Genomic DNA, 18,183 nt, shown 5'->3' on the forward strand with positions numbered 1-18,183 from the left:
TTTTCTTTTCTTTTTTTTTTAATTGTTCTTTTCTTTTTATCCATATTTCCCATGTTATTTGCATATTCTATTTTCTTGACCTTTTTTCAGTTTTATGTAGTATTTGTTAGCTCCCTGCCTATAGTTAAAGACTAGCATTTAAATCATTTACATGTCCTTCTTTCGGTCTCTGCTCCCCAAACTTTTTAATATTTATTGTAATTTTTGTTAAATCAGTGTTCATGTTTACATGTAATTCCATTTCCATTCTTGTATAGCTTTTCATTTGAAGTTAACTGCTTTTTATTTGTTTGTTGTGTAATGACGTGGCTGTTCACTCATACACTTTGATTTCATTCTTAGAGATCTCTGTACTAGAGTTCTTCACAGGCTTGCTTTGATTTGGACTAGCTTCCATCTTGAAAAAAGGACAGCTATCTTCCTGGTATCTTCCTTTACCATTATTCCACGTCTTTATCTCCTATTTATTCTCTGTTCGTTGGTTCCCATGGCATCTTCTTTTAGGTCTTACTCATTTTGTTGGGGTATATAGCCTTTAGTAACTTTCTGGGAAGGTGTGTAGGAGATATATTTTTTAAAATTTTGCATGTCTGAAAATATTTTTTATACTCTTTCTGTAACCAGACTGTGATAATTCTATGTTTTAAGCAATTTTTCCTTCAGAAGTTTGAAGATATTATCTTGTTACTTTCTGTCTTGTATATTGCTTTTGCAAAAGCTGATGCCATTCTTGTTTCTGTGTATGTAACTTGTTTTGTTTTTGGTTTTTTTTTAGAAGCTCTAGGTTTCTGTCTTTATTCCCCATGATCTGAAATGCCACATTGATATACCTTGTTGTGTATCTTTTAAAATTTGTTTATTGGGTTCTTCCAGTGTGGAGATGCATGTCCTGCAGTTCTGGAAAATTTTTAATATTATTTCTTTAATAATTTCCTTCTCCTGTTATTCATCTCTTTCTTACAAGTTTTGAAGTGATTTCTTTTTATCTTTGGAATCGTGGATTTTTTAAAAATTTCTGTATATTTTAATTCCCACGAGCTCTGTGTTTTTGTTTTGTTGTTATTTTTTTGAATGTCCCTTTGGTGTAGCATACTGTTCTTGTTTCATGAGTACAATACTGTTCTTTTAGGAATTAGAGTTTTTCTTTTAAAGTTTTCTTTATGCATTGCCTTTGTTTGCTCTACGGTGCTTCTTATATTTTTTCCTCCCTCCCTCCCTCCCTTCCTTCCTCTTTGACATTAATAGTGAAGACTCTTCAAATATTTGGTGATCCTTGGCTAACCATTTATACTTAAGAGGCAAGTACTGTTAAGAAGCTGTGTGCATGAATTGAGTTTGATTATTAGGCTTTTATGTAGAGAGTTCAGGTGGCAAACTGATTTTGTTTCATTAAGGAATCTACAAATATCCGCCGTTTGGGGCTTAATCAGCATCCTACAAAAGAATTTTCTAGTCTTTATCTTAGTGTTTTGGGAATCAGGCTAGATGTTTTAGGACTGTTTTTAGTAAGACTTAGTAAGACTCTTCAAACTTTGATTCACATCTTTGTTTTAGCTCATGCTTTCATTCAGAAGTATTTCCAAGAGAATTCTTTCCAGGTCTGACAGCCCAAATTGACTTGCTGCAGCTTTCCCTTGCTGCAGTTAGGGTTCAGCATTTTCTGTTGAACAAAGTCAGTTATCACTTGTCCAGTTTCCAAAACTTGGTTGACATCACTTGTCATTTATTTTCTCTTTTCCCATTAGCTTTGTCTTTTATGCCTTTGATAAAAATACTTAAGTGTTGTTTTAATGAGGTATGGGGAAAAAATAAATATGAAGTGCATGAATTCAATCTCTTGTTAAAGCAGAAGTATAAACCTTGGAACTAGTTTAAGGAGAGATCCTGTACAGAGGTTTGTGAGCATTTCCACCAGGGGGCATGTCCTATTGAAACCGTTGAAAGAATACTGAAAAATTTCAGCACACAGAAGGTTGAGAATGGAGTGGTCACAAAGGATTCAGAAGAGAGTTGTCTTTATAGACTGGATCCTATTTAGTACATATGAGTATATGGCTAGGTAAGAAGACCGCTCTCATGAATGATGTTTGTAACTTTTATTGAGGCTTTGTAAATTTTATTACATCCATAACTTTGTTCCTTTCAAATATATGTAACTCCACAAGCTATAAACTAAATATTTCTAAATATTTGGTCCTACTTAGTGAATAGTGTATATCATTTATCTTAGATGAAAATGATTCTGCTCAAGTTTTTAAGAGCTTGTAGATTTTCTTTTCTAGTTTAAAGATGGTGTTTAGAATTTGCACTATTAGTTTGCTTTCAGTCTCCCTTTTCATAGTTGGTGCAAAGAATCTCAGCTAGTTCTGGACAAATTATATCATAGATTCTGAATTAGTGAAGATTTTAAAATACTAGGTTATACTTGGTGCAGAAATAACATGCAGCCTGGTTTTGTCAGCAGAACAAGTAATGACTGTATTGAATTCTTTACTTTTGAAAGCCTATAAAATTTGATTTCTAATTTTTAGTTAAAATTATCATTGTTTGAAAACAGTCTCTTGTTCTCCTTTCCTCCAAATTATTTTCTTTCTCAAATTTTAATTGTTTTTATTTTTACCTTTTTTTGGTATATATGGAGTCACAGGTATCCCATTTTTTGAAAGTTTGTGTTAGTCACTTCACTTGTATGAGAGACTGATGTTAGTACCTTGTTTTTCCTAACTGAAAGAAATCTGAAGGGAATTTTCACTTTTATGAAGAAAGGTGAAAAGCAAAAATAACATTTAAAAGTGCTTATTTTGCAGCAAGCCTTACAGGGCCAGCATGTACTCTAAACACCTCTAAGCACCTTCCCTGGAATGATACTCAGCATCAAGCCACCATAACTTTGAACTCTGGGGGCAGGCGTGCTTTATCTTGTTAGCAAGGTGTGTCCTAAGGTATCAAGAAAAGCCTAATAGATTATTTTTTAGGTCTGTGAATACTCAAAAACTTTTCCTTATTTGTTAATGGTAATTGCTTCTTCTCTTTATACCATTTTGGCTTACAAAAGTTTTCGTAGGAATGCTATGGTTTCAGATAGTGGGGGAATCCTGTACTTTCTTCTGTACTTTTCACAGATGTGTGTTTGATCCAACTGAACTTCAGTTTTCTTTTGCCCAGAACAATTGATTATTAGAATGTATGAGATTAAAACTAGTACAGATATTGTCCATATTAAAAAGTATATTTTCTGTTCTCTAAACAGGTTGTTACTCACTATGATTTCAGTGTGGTTTGAAATCTCGCTTAATAGATTTTAACTGGGTTATGTTTAGGATGTTGATTGAGTCTATTTACATGATTTGTTTTTAGTGACCTACGTCTGTTTCATCTCTTAACAAAAAAGTTTGGAGAATAGGGTACAGAAAGCTTTAGTGAAAAATGTAAAATCATGGTTAATAATGTTAAGTCTCAGAGTTAGAGAAAGAAACATAATTAAGTTATTCTGATTTTTTTAAATATTATTCTTTTGAACTAACCTGTAGATAATGAATTTTATTTTGACTTGTTATTTATTTTGTGCAAAATCAATATCTGCACTTATCCTGCTGTATTTTACCCTTATTCTGAGCAACCAGCTTTTTGTTGCTATTTTTTTTTAGCACTGGTCCAGCTTTCTTTTTTCTTGTCTTAAAACTTCTATATAGTTATCTAATTCTTTGTTTCTGAACATAGAACTTACATGATGTTTTCATAGTATTATACTTAATAGTATCTGTGCCCATGTTTAATGTACATCACAGATAGAATGTACACCTGTGTATTAAATATATTTGTGATGATGATGGTGGTGGTGGTAATTGGAGTTATTTCTGGGATTCTGTTATAAAATATGTGATCTTGAGATCTGATTCCCTAACTTTGTGATAGTGGTTCATTATTAATGTATGGGTGAAAAGAGCTTTTCTCGATTTAAAGAGGGAAATATAAGTGTGTGATATATCTTTTGTTTTCCTAATTACCCTTTCTGTAAAACATTCTTTAGCTTCTTAAATGGAATAGTCACACAACTTTTTCTAACCTGTATGGCTTAGGACGAGTTTCCTTTAAAATCAACAACAGTTGATTGAAAGTTAAGTCCTATAATATATAAGGGCCTCAATGAACAATCTGTTCTCTCCACATTGACAAGCCAAGGCTTCCCGGGATACCTTCAGCTTAGTTGCACAGTATTTAGATGTGGATAGACTTTTAAAAATGTACTTAGCTTACCTACCTGCCATTTTTAATATTTTCCAGTCTTCTTGAAAAAAGTTATTGATTTGACCTCCTACCTAAAATCATGTTCTTTGGATCTAAAGCTGGTTAGACACATTATCTGACTGAGTTTACTGAAGCAAAAACATTCCATAACCTTAACCTTTTCCCTGACCCCCTGCTTTTAACAACTGCCGACACAGTTTTATGCTGTTCTGTGACCATGCTCGGATGAAACCTGTCAAACAGCTCCTTGAGTTATTAGGCTGTCTGAGTCTGACCTTTCTGCAATCAAAGATATATGACTTAAGGGCTCAGATTTGCCATGGCAACCGCTCCAATTTGCTGCCGTGAGAAAAGGTCTAATTGTTGCAGGAATTTAATGATCTACAGCGGCATCGGGGCTGCGAGGCTTTATGAACTGTTTACACCGTCATTTTCATTTGGTTAATGCAGTCTTTTCTTTGTAACCCATTCATGGCTAGAGCACAAGTGCTGGTGTTTCATTTAAACTAGCATTGCGGATCACGAAAGCTGTGTCAGAAAATGTGCCGCTGTTTGAAAAGCCCTTCACATGGGCTGATATTTCACTTTGAACACCCTGCCTTATTTTCATGCTTTTAAAAGATATTTTAACTGCTTAGACCTTTGCCAGACCTACATTCATCATTGGCAGAGAAGGGACTGTATACTTTTCTCCTCCATCCCCTCCTGAGCTGCTTACTGATTGAGTGCCTGTTGTCAAACAGTAGGAAATCACCCAGCATCCGGGGGAGGACGTATCAGATTACTCTCTATTATTCTTTATCAGTGCCTGTCCTTAAAAAATTCTATATTTGGAGATCATTCAGCTTATAATTATGATTAGAAATCCCCTGCATTTTGGATGGTGCTGTTGGCTGCATAACAGAGAGATTTCTACTTCAATCCGAGAAACATGAATTACTTGTTGCATTTGTCCAGTATTAGATAGAGAAATGTTTATGTCCATTCCCAAATTAAGTTTTTTCTTCAAATAAATTAATGGAGGGTGATATTTAGGAGAAATTGAAAGTGTATAGATTGTATTACTATGCAGTTATTAAAATTTAAAGTTGGAAAATGGATGACAATATGCCATAAAAATTTTATATTTTCAGTTGTTTAATTCAGGAATGTTTCTGTACTGAAGCAAAGTAACAGATTTCAGTCTGTTCTATCCTTTTGTTATAAAGCTGAATAAAAATTATACAAACTATTGTGAAACACTGTGTTATGTGTGATAGTCCAAATAGGTGGTGGTTCTGGAGGAATTTGGTCGTACCGTGCAACATCTGTAATCGCATTCTGCATTCTGTAATGTAGAGAAAAATGTTAGTAGACAGACACCTTAGTAACAGAGTCACATACTATGTATATCACAAAAAACCCACAGTGTGACTATACTGTTAAGTCCATTGAAAATGAAAATAAAGATAAGGTAAGAGTCTTTTCTAAAGCATTATTTAGTCATTATATTTGCAGTAAGATAGGAGTACAGTTAAAATGATACTGTAGGTCTTACATATGCCACGTTTTACATAATGGTTGTGTTGTTTATTTCAGATGTAAGAAAAACAATAGATGATTTAAAAAAAGTGATGAGAAATTTTGAATCCAGAGTTGAATTCACAGAAGATTTGCAGAAAATGAGTGATGTGAGTATTGGTTTTCAATCTTCTAGTTTTTTTATAACAGTCTTTATGTTGAAAAAAAATCTTACAGCCCTGGAACAAATCCCTTGTTTCAGCTGCTTTCAGGCATTTTTCTAGGTTATATGATTGCACTTACAAGAATTTTAATGTATTGAAGATTCAAATTGTTAATGGGCTTTTTTTGTTTAAAAAATTAGGCTGCAGGCGATATTGTTGACATAAGAGAAGAAATTAAAAGTGACTTTGAATTTAAAGGTAAGCAGTAAGATTGTTTTATGTCTGGGTATTTAAATATTTGCCATTTGTGTTGATTTTCAGGAACTCTTATGTGAGATATTTAGGATTATATGATACTGTTTCATTTATTCTTTATTATTATGTTTTTATAACTTTGGTATAAATCATTATATGTTTTAATGTATTTTAAAATATGAACATGAAAAGAGAAATAACTTTTTGATGAAAAACTTGATTCCTGGCTGATCTATTTTAAGTGGTGAGATGACATGGCTTTCTTCAAAGTTGTGATGATCCAAATATCTCAAATTCGGAAGATGTATATTCTGTACACTGGTCTGCTCCTAATTTGATCATTGACTTTGAGTCATAATATATCTTTTGCTAGTTCTTCTTCTTTTAAAAGTTTAGCTTTAGATGTTGGTTTTGGAAGAAAGAATGAAGACAATCTAAGCATTTCTCAGCCATTCATTTTGTGTTGCCTGCAGTGGCATTCCGGACACAGGGGCTTTCCCAGGCTCACCTGATAGCCTTCTCTTGCCAAGGATGGGTTTATATGCTTGGGTTTACTTCAGTAAAGGCAGTGAGTGAGTGATTCCCCAGTCAGTTGTAACGTGTTACAGTAGTGAAATTTTTAAAAGTATTACATAAATGGTTTATAATTTGCTGCTGTAGAAAACTGTTACTTTTAACATTATTTTGATTTTTTTAAAGTCCATTTTTTTTATTTTTTTATTTTTATTTTTTTTAAAGATTTTATTTATTTATTTGAGACAGAGAGAATGAGAGACAGAGAGCATGAGAGGGAGGAGGGTCAGAGGGAGAAGCAGACTCCTTGCCGAGCAGGGAGCCCGATGCGGGACTCGATCCCGGGACTCCAGGATCATGACCTGAGCCGAAGGCAGTCGCTTAACCAACTGAGCCACCCAGGCGCCCAGTCCATTTTTTTTAAGTAATCAACTCTGAAGAGAACTTATTGGTTGAAACAGACATAATTTTAGAAGCCATATTCTAGTCATACTATCTCTACTAATAGGGCATCAAAATTAATATCAAGTGGCTTTAGAAGGTGAAATAAAGGAGACATATTTTAGTTAAAGAACAGAAAGACAAGTTACAATTTTTGTTTGTGATGACCAATGAAAGATTTTTGTGTTTTACAGGGCTAAAATATGAAACTTGCTAATAGTGCTTTATCAATGATAGTTACAGAGAATAATAGGCCATGAAACATAATTTTGGTATTTTCAGATTTAGGAGACAGTGTTCTACTTTTGAATATATGATGGAGGTCATCTGTTAACCATATCTCATAACAGCATTTTAGACTTCTTCCCCATTGCCTTCTTCAAAGCTTTAATACGCTTTATAAAAAAGTCCATTTTTTTCAAATGAAAAGCAAATGGATTTGAGTTCAGATTTTCTTTATCTCCTGCCCTCACATGAGAATTACAAATAAGATAAAGCAATTTAAAATGTAGAAATGTTCATATATAAAATTATAGTCCAACTTTCTAGGGATTAGCCTTCATAGATTCCTTCGAGGGTATTCATGCCTGGCAGTGTCTTAGAGTTGAAAGTATCATGTGACAAGGCTTTGATGTGTTACTTTAGTAACTAAATTCTCTTGAGTAAGAATGGAAGATATGTATTATTTGTGTTGAATTTTTTGTTATAAGTAGGGTACCTTGTGACCATTTCTACTTACGCATTTTTGAAGCTCTCAGGTAGCTCTTCACGGTCTTTAATGTGCATATGAATCCTCTTGGGCTCTTGTTAAAACACAAGGTTGTGATTTGGCAGATCTGGGGTGGCCCTGAGTGTCAATACTTCTGAAATGTTCTGCAAGGATACCAGTGGTGCTGGTCCTTGGACCACACTTTGAGTAGCAAGATTATGAGATAGATACATCTTGGAGTTGTCTTTGCTTACCTTTAAAACCATCCCTCTCTCTGTCTTAACATCCCCTCTCCCCTAAAGAAAGTCTCATTAAATCTACGTTTATGCCTTTTTAAAGTTGGCCATTAATAGCCATGTCTTTCCTTTTTTTTTTTTTTAAATAGCAAAACACCGAATTGCGCATAAACCTCACTCCAAACCAAAAACTTCAGATATTTTTGAAGCAGATTTTGCAAATGATGTAAAATCCAAGGATTTGCTTGCTGATAAGGAACTGTGGGCTCGACTTGAAGAACTAGAGCGACAAGAAGAGTTGCTGGGTGAACTTGATAGGTACCTAATGACAAATTATCTTTCCAAGAGAATTTGTTTCTAAACACATTTCCTTGTTAATCTCTTTCCTCATTAATAATACATGTTAATTGAAGAAAATATAGAAAGGTATAATATATTAAAATATCAATAATCCTACCACTCTAAAATAAATATTTACTTCTTTAGAATATTTTCTTTTAGGGCTGTACATTCATGTACATGCCCATGCATATATGTGTGTGTACAGAAATACTTAATATTCCTGTTTTTTTAATTATAAGATTTCAGCCATATTTTATATAATGAAGTCCTAAGATATATCATATAGTCGACTTCCAATAATTACGGATGTTTTATATATTACATTTTAAATGAAATATTTTTATACTCTAGTCAGTATAATGCTGTATATTTGAATGACTTGTTAAAGAAAAACTTGCTCTGGATTTGTTACTGTAAAAGGTTTATTCTTGCTTTCCTTTGCAAACTTTTCTCTTTATTGAGCAGACAGTTTGTAATCTGGTCAGGTAGTTATATATATGAAAAACTTTTCCAAACTGCTGTTTGAAATACACATTAGCACTCACTTGGAATTGTCACAATGCTCAATGAAATCTGTTACTAGAGAAGTTCATATATTATTTTGCTTAATGATGTACCATATGCAGTAATTAGTATCTGTGAAAAATAGGACATGAAGCACAAAGGATATATATTTTTTTCTACTGTTTCACTTATAAATTCTTAGGTCTTTTTGATTAACTGATACTCTTTTATTTTTTTAGATCAGTCTTGAATCTTGTTATTTTCTTGGTCATGATTCTCTTTCTATTTTTGCATGATGTTATTTCAGTTCTATTGCATTTTTGGTTTTGTTATTTTTGTAAGGTCTTCAAATCCTTCAGAAATGAAGCATGAAAAATGTACGTGTGTGTATAAATATAATTATATTCATGTGTGTACATGTGAATTCTTCTTTTTTTAAAATTACAATAATACATGCTTGTAAAATATTCCAAATATAGAAGTAGGAAATAAGAATATGTTACATGTTCTGGGGCTTTAATTTCTGGTCTTTAAATAGAGAAACATATTCTCTGTGAATTTCTTACAAATCTCTTGATTGTATTATTTATATTGTGTTGTGGGTGGCCATGTCCTCTTGCAAAGATAAAAAAAATCATCTATATTCTACTTAGTGTTTGAGTAACTACAACATACAGAATTAGCGTAGGGGTTTTTTGTTAATTTATTTCAAAACATTTTTATAGACTTAGAATTCTAGTTAAAAATATATCTTATTCAATCTTAATTTCTGCCCATTGAAATGAACTGAGAATTAGAACATGGAGAATTTTGATGTGTTTGTTAGATCTTGTTAATTTTCTTTTTCTTTACTAGTAAGCCTGATATTATGATTGCAAATGGAGAGGATACGACGTCTTCTGAAGAAGAAAAGGAAGATCAGAATATAAATGTGCATGTGATGCATCAAGTAACAGACTCTGTTACTTCGAACAGCTGTTATAAGGATGTTACACATTCAGAACTGTTCGGTGGTCAAATGAATGGCATTCATTCAATGAACGGTTCAAATTCTTACCACAGTAATGAGGAGGAGGAGGATGATGATGATGATGATGTTGGTGGTGATAATGAAAATGAAAATGACCATGATGCTTTAGGGGTTGGAGATCATTCTGTACCAACAATATATTTTTCTCATACTGTCGAACCTAAGAGGGTTTGTATACTTTTAACTTTATTAATTTTGCATATAATTTAAATATTCAGTATCATCTATAATACTCTTTAAAAAAGAACAGTGTCAGCAGTGATTAATATTGTTGATAGTGCCAAACAAGAAAACCATCTTTTGCCTCTTATTCTGGCCAATTTTTCTAAAAAGAAAAAGGGTGGGGAGGGAGTCTAAAGTCTAGATAGTTGGTTTTGGTCCATTGTTCTCTGAAGCCACAATAGAATTTGAATTGTTTGGGGTCTGGAAAGGGATCAGATTTGAGCAGCAACCACTGTAACTCCACCTGTCCTTCATTCAGAGAGTTTTCTTACGAATTCGAGAGTTAATTATATTGTGGGTGTTTTGGTGTACTTAGGATGTTAAAGTGACTGCTTTGGTTACATTTTTAATTATGCCAGGTTTTTATTTTCTGTGTGGGCACAATATGAATAGGAGCACCATGAGCAAAGTGGAAAAATTTGGGAGGAAGTAAAAAGCTCCTTTTCTGATAAAGTAAATTTAAACATCTGTGGATAATCATGACTTTATTTTGGCATTTTAGACCTGAGGGTTACTGTAGAGATCTTCTAATACAGGGTTTGTAAGCGTTTCTTTAGTATCAAAAGACTTCTTATTCCCTTCCATACTTATTGTAAAATCCCAATATTTAAAATAGATCAAAACAGGTTGGTTCTGACTGGAGGAAGGATAGACTACCTTAAACCCATTCCCTTGCTCCTCAATGCTGCTCTGAGGAGCAGCTGGGAATTTATCTTTCTAATTTATCTTTCTCAAGGAAACTTAAGGCCTAGAAGTCCATAGAGCTGGCTAGTAATAAAACAGAAAGTCCTTTGTGTCAGTGTAGTGCTCTTTGTACCACAAGGTACCTCTTCAGGGATTGCCTAGAGCAGAGTTAAGGGTCCGTGGTATCAGTCTTAAGTATCCGTGATTATTATTTAATGAAACATGTTTAAAACATACTTGATATTTCTTAGGTCCCTTAAGTTATCCCTGCTCTAATATGAAGTGAAATTATTTATTTATTTATTTATTTTTTAATACTTCAGGCTAAAGGGAGCATCTTGTGAATTCTTTGGAAAAAATTGACCTGATAACCAGAAAAAGAAGTTTATTTTATGATTCTTATTTCAGGCTTTAAACTTTTTCTTATTTGCATGTCGATAAAACAGGAAGAAAAAGTAGTATTTTTAGGAATGTTATGAGGAAGAGCAGTCATTCATGTGGAAAGTGCAGTATAAATGCCGAGTAGGAATAGAAGAAAAACATGATAATCCTGCAGGGTTTTTTTTTTTTTTTCCTTCAATTTCTAAAAACTAGAGGTATTTAAAAAATTCTAAATAGTTAAATATTATCTAATATTGCTTTTATGACCTAAATTTTATATTCTTACCAAATATTTCTTTTGGTTAATTGTGCTCTTTGTTTTGAAATGCATGATTTAAGCCAAAAATTTACGTCAAAGTAATGGGGTGATGTGAAAGCTTATAATAAATCAATCATTTAGTGTAAATGTAATTTGCTTTCAATACAATAATAAAGTCACTGAAGACCAGAATTGGTCATTAAAGATGATATAATTTAATGTAGTAGAAGTATGTTAAGGTAAGGACTTCTTTTAATCCCAATAATGCACATCATTTCATGAGTGTCAAAAAAATTTAAACTGTCTCTCTTCTTTACTTACAGAGTTTGTTTTAGTTTTGGCTTTGATTTAGTTTCTCAAAAGGGTTATTTTATGCTGTGAAATTTTTAGGTCCGAATAAATACTGGAAAAAATACCACTTTAAAATTCAGTGAAAAGAAAGAAGAAGCCAAACGTAAACGAAAGAACAGCTCTGGTGGTGGTCATTCTGCCCAAGAGCTGCCTACTATCAGGACTCCTGCTGACATTTATAGGTGAGTGGTATTCACAGGCAACAGAACAATCTGCTGTTCCCTTCCCTCTTTTTGTAACTGAACATTTATAGCAAAAGGTTGTCTGTAATACAGAAGGCTGTATCTATCACTGAAAAGTGAGGTATTCTGATAGAGTTGGTTTAGTATTTCAAAGACTCTGACAGGGTCTACTGAGCTACCATAGGTTCCCAGGTCAAAGCACTTGGAAAAGTGCATGATCTTTCCCTTTTCCCCCTCTTTGCCAGTGCTTTTAAAACATTCCCAGTTGATCCAGTCAAAAAATGTTGTATGTTAACTTTAGAAATAAAAGTTTGTGTTTCTAGTGGGCTGGAGCAGTACTTTCTTGCCATAGCTGTGAAGATGCTTGGCATGTGGTTTACCTTTTCACAAAGCAGGAGTCAAATATTGCTGTTCCAGTTTTTTGTTGTGTTGTTTGTTGAAAAAGTTACCATTTAAAAATACCTACTGTTTTCATGACCCATATTTGTAAAATAGTTAAAATTGCTAAATTGTCTTCTAAGTAGGCCTAAATTTATGTGGAATTTTGGCAAATCAGGTGTCACCCAGAACATGGGTATAAAAAAAGTACTCTATTAGGCCAAAATAATCATGTTTTTAAGAATATAAAATACATCATTTGAAGCTAAAAATTATTTTGATTGTGAAAATTTTAGATGTAATTTTGAAAAAAGCATTTCAGATTAATTTCTAGAAAAGATTTTTTTTAAATCATTATAAATGTATCCTCTGTTATTGAGTTACCCAAAGTGGCTGTGTATGTTTTTGGGTATTGTAGAGTCTTCGTTGATGTTGTGAACGGAGAGTATGTGCCTCGCAAGTCGATCCTGAAGTCTCGCAGCAGAGAGAACAGTGTTTGCAGTGATACCAGTGAAAGCAGTGCTGCCGACTTGGACGACCGGCGGGGAGGCCTGAGGAGTGTCAGCTGCGAAGAGGCCACTTGCAGTGACACTAGTGAGAGTATTTTGGAAGAGGAACGAGAGGAAAACCATCACAAGAAACTTTTGTCCTTATCAGGAACGCCTGAGGTGTGTGTGTGTCTCTGCCTCTTTTATTTCATATAGTATCTTTCCTCAGTTTTTGTGAGATCAAAAAGGTGGTGGTAGCTCCATTTCAGAAGCGCCTATGATTCGCTTTCCCGATTTCACATAGATAATTTTTGGAGTTGAAAAGACATTTCTTTAAAAGAGGCTCTCCTCTACTTTTTAAAAAATTATAGGTGCTGTATCTCCCAGGTATGGTTTATAAATTATTAGTCTTCTACTCTTTAAATTACTTTGTCTTATATAGTTATTTATTGAAGTTAATCAACTGGTTAATGGAAGTGTTTATCTTATAGCTTCTTTATACATATATTTAATCTCAAAAATTATGAGACCTAATTCATTCTAGGCTTGTTCTTTTTCAATAATTAATAATTTGTAAAAACATGAATAGTCACTACCAACATAAATGAGGGTCTTGTAAAGTTAACATAATTCAAGAAACTTTTGCAGGGGGAAAATATTACCAATCTTAAAGTTTTATTTTTGTGAAGTAGGAATTTTAAAGTATCTCAGTTTGCATATGTGTTACATTTTTGGCTAGAAGATCATTTAGCAGCTTACTTTAAATAAATTACCACTAGACCAAACCATAGTCATTTTATAATAGTTCAAGTAGATGACTATACACTTTGGTGTGTGCCAGGGACATATTTACTCTTGGGGGTTATGGAACCGTTTTACAATTTAATGAAAGCTGTAGATCCTCCCCTCAGAAAAATGAGTGCACACAGATACATTCTTATCTACCACATTGTACACACTTTTGTGTGTGGGGGGGAGGGGTAGTGGGAGATCCCAAAATAAGAATTCCTATCTTTGAAATAGTCATATGTTACGGTTGCCATTATTCCCAGGCACGATTTCTAAATTGTTTTGTTCTGTTTTGTGGGTATTTCAGATTTATAGTTTATAAGGTTCCCACTCACACCTGTATCAAAGTGATACACCCATTTGTGTATACGTCAAATACATCTAAAAATATATATGTTTTTATATAAGCAAGCATATCTAAAACTATTGCTTGTACTAAATAGTAATGAAATGGTGATAATTGTACTAAATGTCACTGGGGATGGAAATCATTAGCATTTAAATGAGACCGTATATATGATCAGTATATTCTCCTCCCCTCTACCCAATACAGTGATCTCAGTTGCCCTGGAAAGTATCTCATTTAATAGTCTTCCATACTATTAGAAAAACAGGTAATGGATGTAGACTTTTGCTATTTTTAAGTTTTTGAAAATTAGGTTCTTATAAGGACTTAATGTATCATGGTATAGCTAGAGCTCAAGATTGGAACTTAGTTTTATTTCATTCTTACTAGCTTTGCATTTTGTATTGAACTGTTATCATTAGCATTCTAGATGCTGTACATTTTTTTTTAACATCAAAACAAATTGTTCATGCATATGGTAAGTATTTGAAAGATACCCTTTTCAGTGTCTTTAAATGCTGAAATAATGTCTTCTTTTTGCAGAAGCATTTTTTATATAAGGCTCAGTGCTCATCAGGATAAAATAGGAGTTTTGAGAAAGTAGACTTTGAGTTTCTTTTAAGAGCTTGGATTCCACCCAAGTTCTTGAAATACTGTGGGAAGGAAGGGGCATTCTTCTTTTGTTTCTTTGGTGGGGCAAGGTGGAGGGGCGTGGCTTTCTAAAGTATTCAGGTGATACATTGTCTTAACTAAATTTGTACTCTTGGTAGACAAAGGGAAGCAAAATATACATGAAAGTTTACATGTCAGATTTTACTTTGTATGTAATGAGTTTTAAAAGATGAAAGGGGCAATCAAATACCAGAAACTTTAAGAATAAAATCCGTATCAACTCCTTGGTTTTTATAGATCTTATTTATTCATTCATTCATTCCTTCATTTATATTTATTTATTTTAAAATATTTATTTGAGAGAGAGTGAGCGTGCGAGAGAGCACAGGTGTGGGGAGGGGCAGAGGGAGAGGGAGAAGCGGGCTCCCCGCTGAGCAGGGAGCCCGATGGATGCAGGGCTGGATCATGACCTGAGCTGAAGGCAGACACTTAACTGACTGAGCCACCCAGGGGCCCCTTTATATAAAAAGATATATAAAGATATATCTTTGGTTATATTTCCAGCATTTTGTACACATTACTTTTTTTTCAATTGAACACATAGTTGGCCAGATTAAGTCCAGCAGACATCCAGTTGAAATTAAAAGAATCATTTTTTTTTTGTGGAACATCTGATTTTCATTATTGAATTATGATAAATTTTGAGACAGATGCTTGTCTCCACTAGTATCAGCACTTAATTTTTCAGTTTACACTGATCTCTTAAATAAAATTGAGGCAAGATTCAATAAAATTCTCAAGTAATTGCATAAATGAACACCACCTAAGAAATGTCACTACTGCTGAAAGTAAGCTATTGGCTAGCAGGCAGCATGGCCTCCATAGGATAGCTCATTCATCAGCTCATGTTTGACACCCTAATAGCATGTTTTAGTTTAATACATTATTTTTCACAGCATGGTCTGGACATAAATGGAATGTGTGAAAGTTGAGGATATTTTATGTACCCATTTTTGTTTGATACCAGATGAAACATTCATTTTATATTTTGCTTTCTTATAAAAATCTACTTATATTTGGTGGTGTAATTAAGATATATTTTAATAGTACTTGATTTCTCTGAACAATTTGTATTTTGTGTATTTATCCAAAAATCTTAAGAATTTACTTTTAACAAAAAGAAATGTCTAATTGGCAAATACAGGATAAAGATTTTGTGGGCATCTTACTTATGTTTTGTTACCATAATCTGACTTTTGTCTTCTAGGCTTTTTCTGGAACTGTAATAGAAAAAGAATTTCTATCGCCCTCCTTAACACCACACCCAACCCTGGTTCATCCTGTGCTACCCACCATTCCAGAACGAAAAGAAGTTCTGTCAGAAGTATCAGAAGAAACTACAAAGAGGGTTTCAAAGTTCAAAGCTGCCAGATTGCAGCAGAAAAACTAGGGCCTGCCTAGGCAATGGGAGTTTACATCCTGGAACCTAGTTTTGCATTTCTTTAGAATCTATATCGCAAAATATGTTACGTGTAGTTTGAAATAGGCATCCAGAATTCATTTGGCAGCAAGATCTCTTACTGTTATCAGTGGTATTAAAAATCAAAGTAAATGTTTGAATACTTCAATATTCAGCTTGTTTTGTTAATTCTCTGAATACTGTCAATACTGTTGTCTAAGTTTTCTTATGATGCACTGGCAGTATTTAGAATTACTTTTCAAAGAATACTGTTTATGTGCATTGTTTTTGTGTTTTGAACTAAATACAGGCAGTTTTGTACCAGCTGTGAAGTTGTGCATACCATATGGACCATTTTAAGGAAACTTAAAAAATTTCAAATAGATTGAACAATTATGTTACTTGCTTTAGCATTTTAAAGGCACTTTAAAAAAATCTACTTGTAGGTTTTGCAGCTAGGTGGCTATTTAAAAAACCTCTCCCCTTTGACGGTCATTATATCTTTGAGGCAGGAAGCTACATTTGGGAAAGTTTCTTTGATTAGAAGAATGGTATTTTGTAAAACATTTTTTTTTTTCAAGTAAAAATTTTATGAAACTTGGTCTCCAAAATGTTGTGAAGTTTATGATTCAGAATTGAATACAGAAATGTCTTTGATTCATGTATATGCTACCTGCACCACACAGTGGTTCCTTGAATTCGTATAATTCCATAGGCAATTCTTCTCCCTTGGTGTGTTCACTTTTAACTGGAATTATATTTTGGGAGAGAAGGAAAGGTTGTGTAGATGCTTAAAAAAAAAAAAATCCGAGATTTTTTATATAAGGAATTTTATGTTTTAATTTTCCAACATTTTCATTCTCTAAGGCTACTTTCCTATAGTAAATAATTGAAATAACATATTGACTGTTAGCAAAAATCCTTAAAGAGAAATTTATTCTAACACTGAAAATTACACTGCAAGTGTTAATCATTAGCTTGATGCATGTTGAAATGTAGCTTTTAAAAAGCATTCTGCATTAGTACTAAAATAAGCCATCAATGCCAGTCCACCCTCTATTCATGGCTAAATATTTAAAAGTTATTTATAGCTTCTTTAATGAATTCTTGCTTAAACAAAGTGAAATTATGTCCTAGAAAAGTAGAAGCTATTTGTAACTAGAACAGCACAATTCTAAAAGTTTTATGAATATGTATTTTAATAATACGGGGGTGAGCCTGAATCTCCACAAGTTAATGGATAAGTCAGAACAGAGGAATGATTTTGAAAGATAGCCTAAAAATGTAGAAGATTTGTTCTTCAGTAAATTTTAATCAACTGTGCATATACTTTTAGTTAAAACTGTTTTCTCTCAGCCCATTCCCCCACAAAAATCAAACCAAACCAAGAGTACCATCACATACACACAGAAGAGTCCTGACTCCCAGTTGCTATTCAAGTGAGCCCTGTTAGATATTCCCCCAGAAACAAACTTTATTGTGGGACTATTGTGATATTCTTTATGGGCATGTAATTTCAAGAGTACTGTCATTAAATAATTTTTCATAATTTGAGCCTGTTGTTTATGTAGTTTATGTCACTTCTTGCAAATAAGATGTTCCCTCATAGAATAAGATGGTGGTAGAAGCAAAGAAAAAGTGTTCGGTAACATTTTCTTATGTTCTGCTGAAAACCAAATGAAGTGGTGTGGCCCCATTTCATGGCTTCAGTCTTAAAACAAAGTTTCGATTGTAATTTTACATTATAGCTTTATTTTTCATATTAAATTCATGTTTCAATGGGATAAAATGAAGCTGGTCATAAGTGTTCTCTTTTAAACCCTTGTAAAACAGAATAGACGTTTTTTTGTATGTTGAACAAATTTTAGACTTACAGAAAAATTGCAAAAATAGTATAGTTTCCATATACGTCTTCATTCAGCTTCCCCTAATATTATAATATTTTGTATAACCCTAATGCAATGATTAAAACCGGAAAATTTATGTTGGTGCAGTACTATTAACTGATCTACAGATCTTACCTGAATTTCACCAACTTTTTCACTAAGTGTTGTTTTTCTGTTCTAGGATCCTATTTTGCATTTATTGTA

General features: G+C 33.2%; 1 protein-coding gene across 2 annotated transcripts in view; it reads left to right on the forward strand.

Moving 5' to 3' along the window:
- Positions 1-17,647, forward strand: part of URI1 (URI1 prefoldin like chaperone) — an 81,275-nt gene extending 63,628 nt beyond the window's left edge. For both annotated transcript variants that reach the window (XM_045891194.3, XM_064581291.1), the window contains 7 exons: positions 5,827-5,918; positions 6,113-6,170; positions 8,216-8,384; positions 9,768-10,110; positions 11,879-12,021; positions 12,818-13,067; positions 15,902-17,647. In XM_045891194.3, the coding sequence (XP_045747150.1) occupies positions 5,827-5,918; positions 6,113-6,170; positions 8,216-8,384; positions 9,768-10,110; positions 11,879-12,021; positions 12,818-13,067; positions 15,902-16,084 (1,238 nt within the window). In that variant the 3' untranslated portion in view covers positions 16,085-17,647. The remainder of the gene's footprint in view (positions 1-5,826; positions 5,919-6,112; positions 6,171-8,215; positions 8,385-9,767; positions 10,111-11,878; positions 12,022-12,817; positions 13,068-15,901) is intronic.
- The last annotated feature ends 536 nt before the right edge of the window (positions 17,648-18,183 follow it).

Source organism: Mirounga angustirostris, unplaced genomic scaffold, assembly GCF_029215605.1.
Source record: "Mirounga angustirostris isolate CCGP_5_RB_7025 unplaced genomic scaffold, mMirAng1.0.hap1 SCAF_16, whole genome shotgun sequence".
In the NCBI taxonomy this organism is placed as follows: Eukaryota; Metazoa; Chordata; class Mammalia; order Carnivora; family Phocidae; genus Mirounga; species Mirounga angustirostris.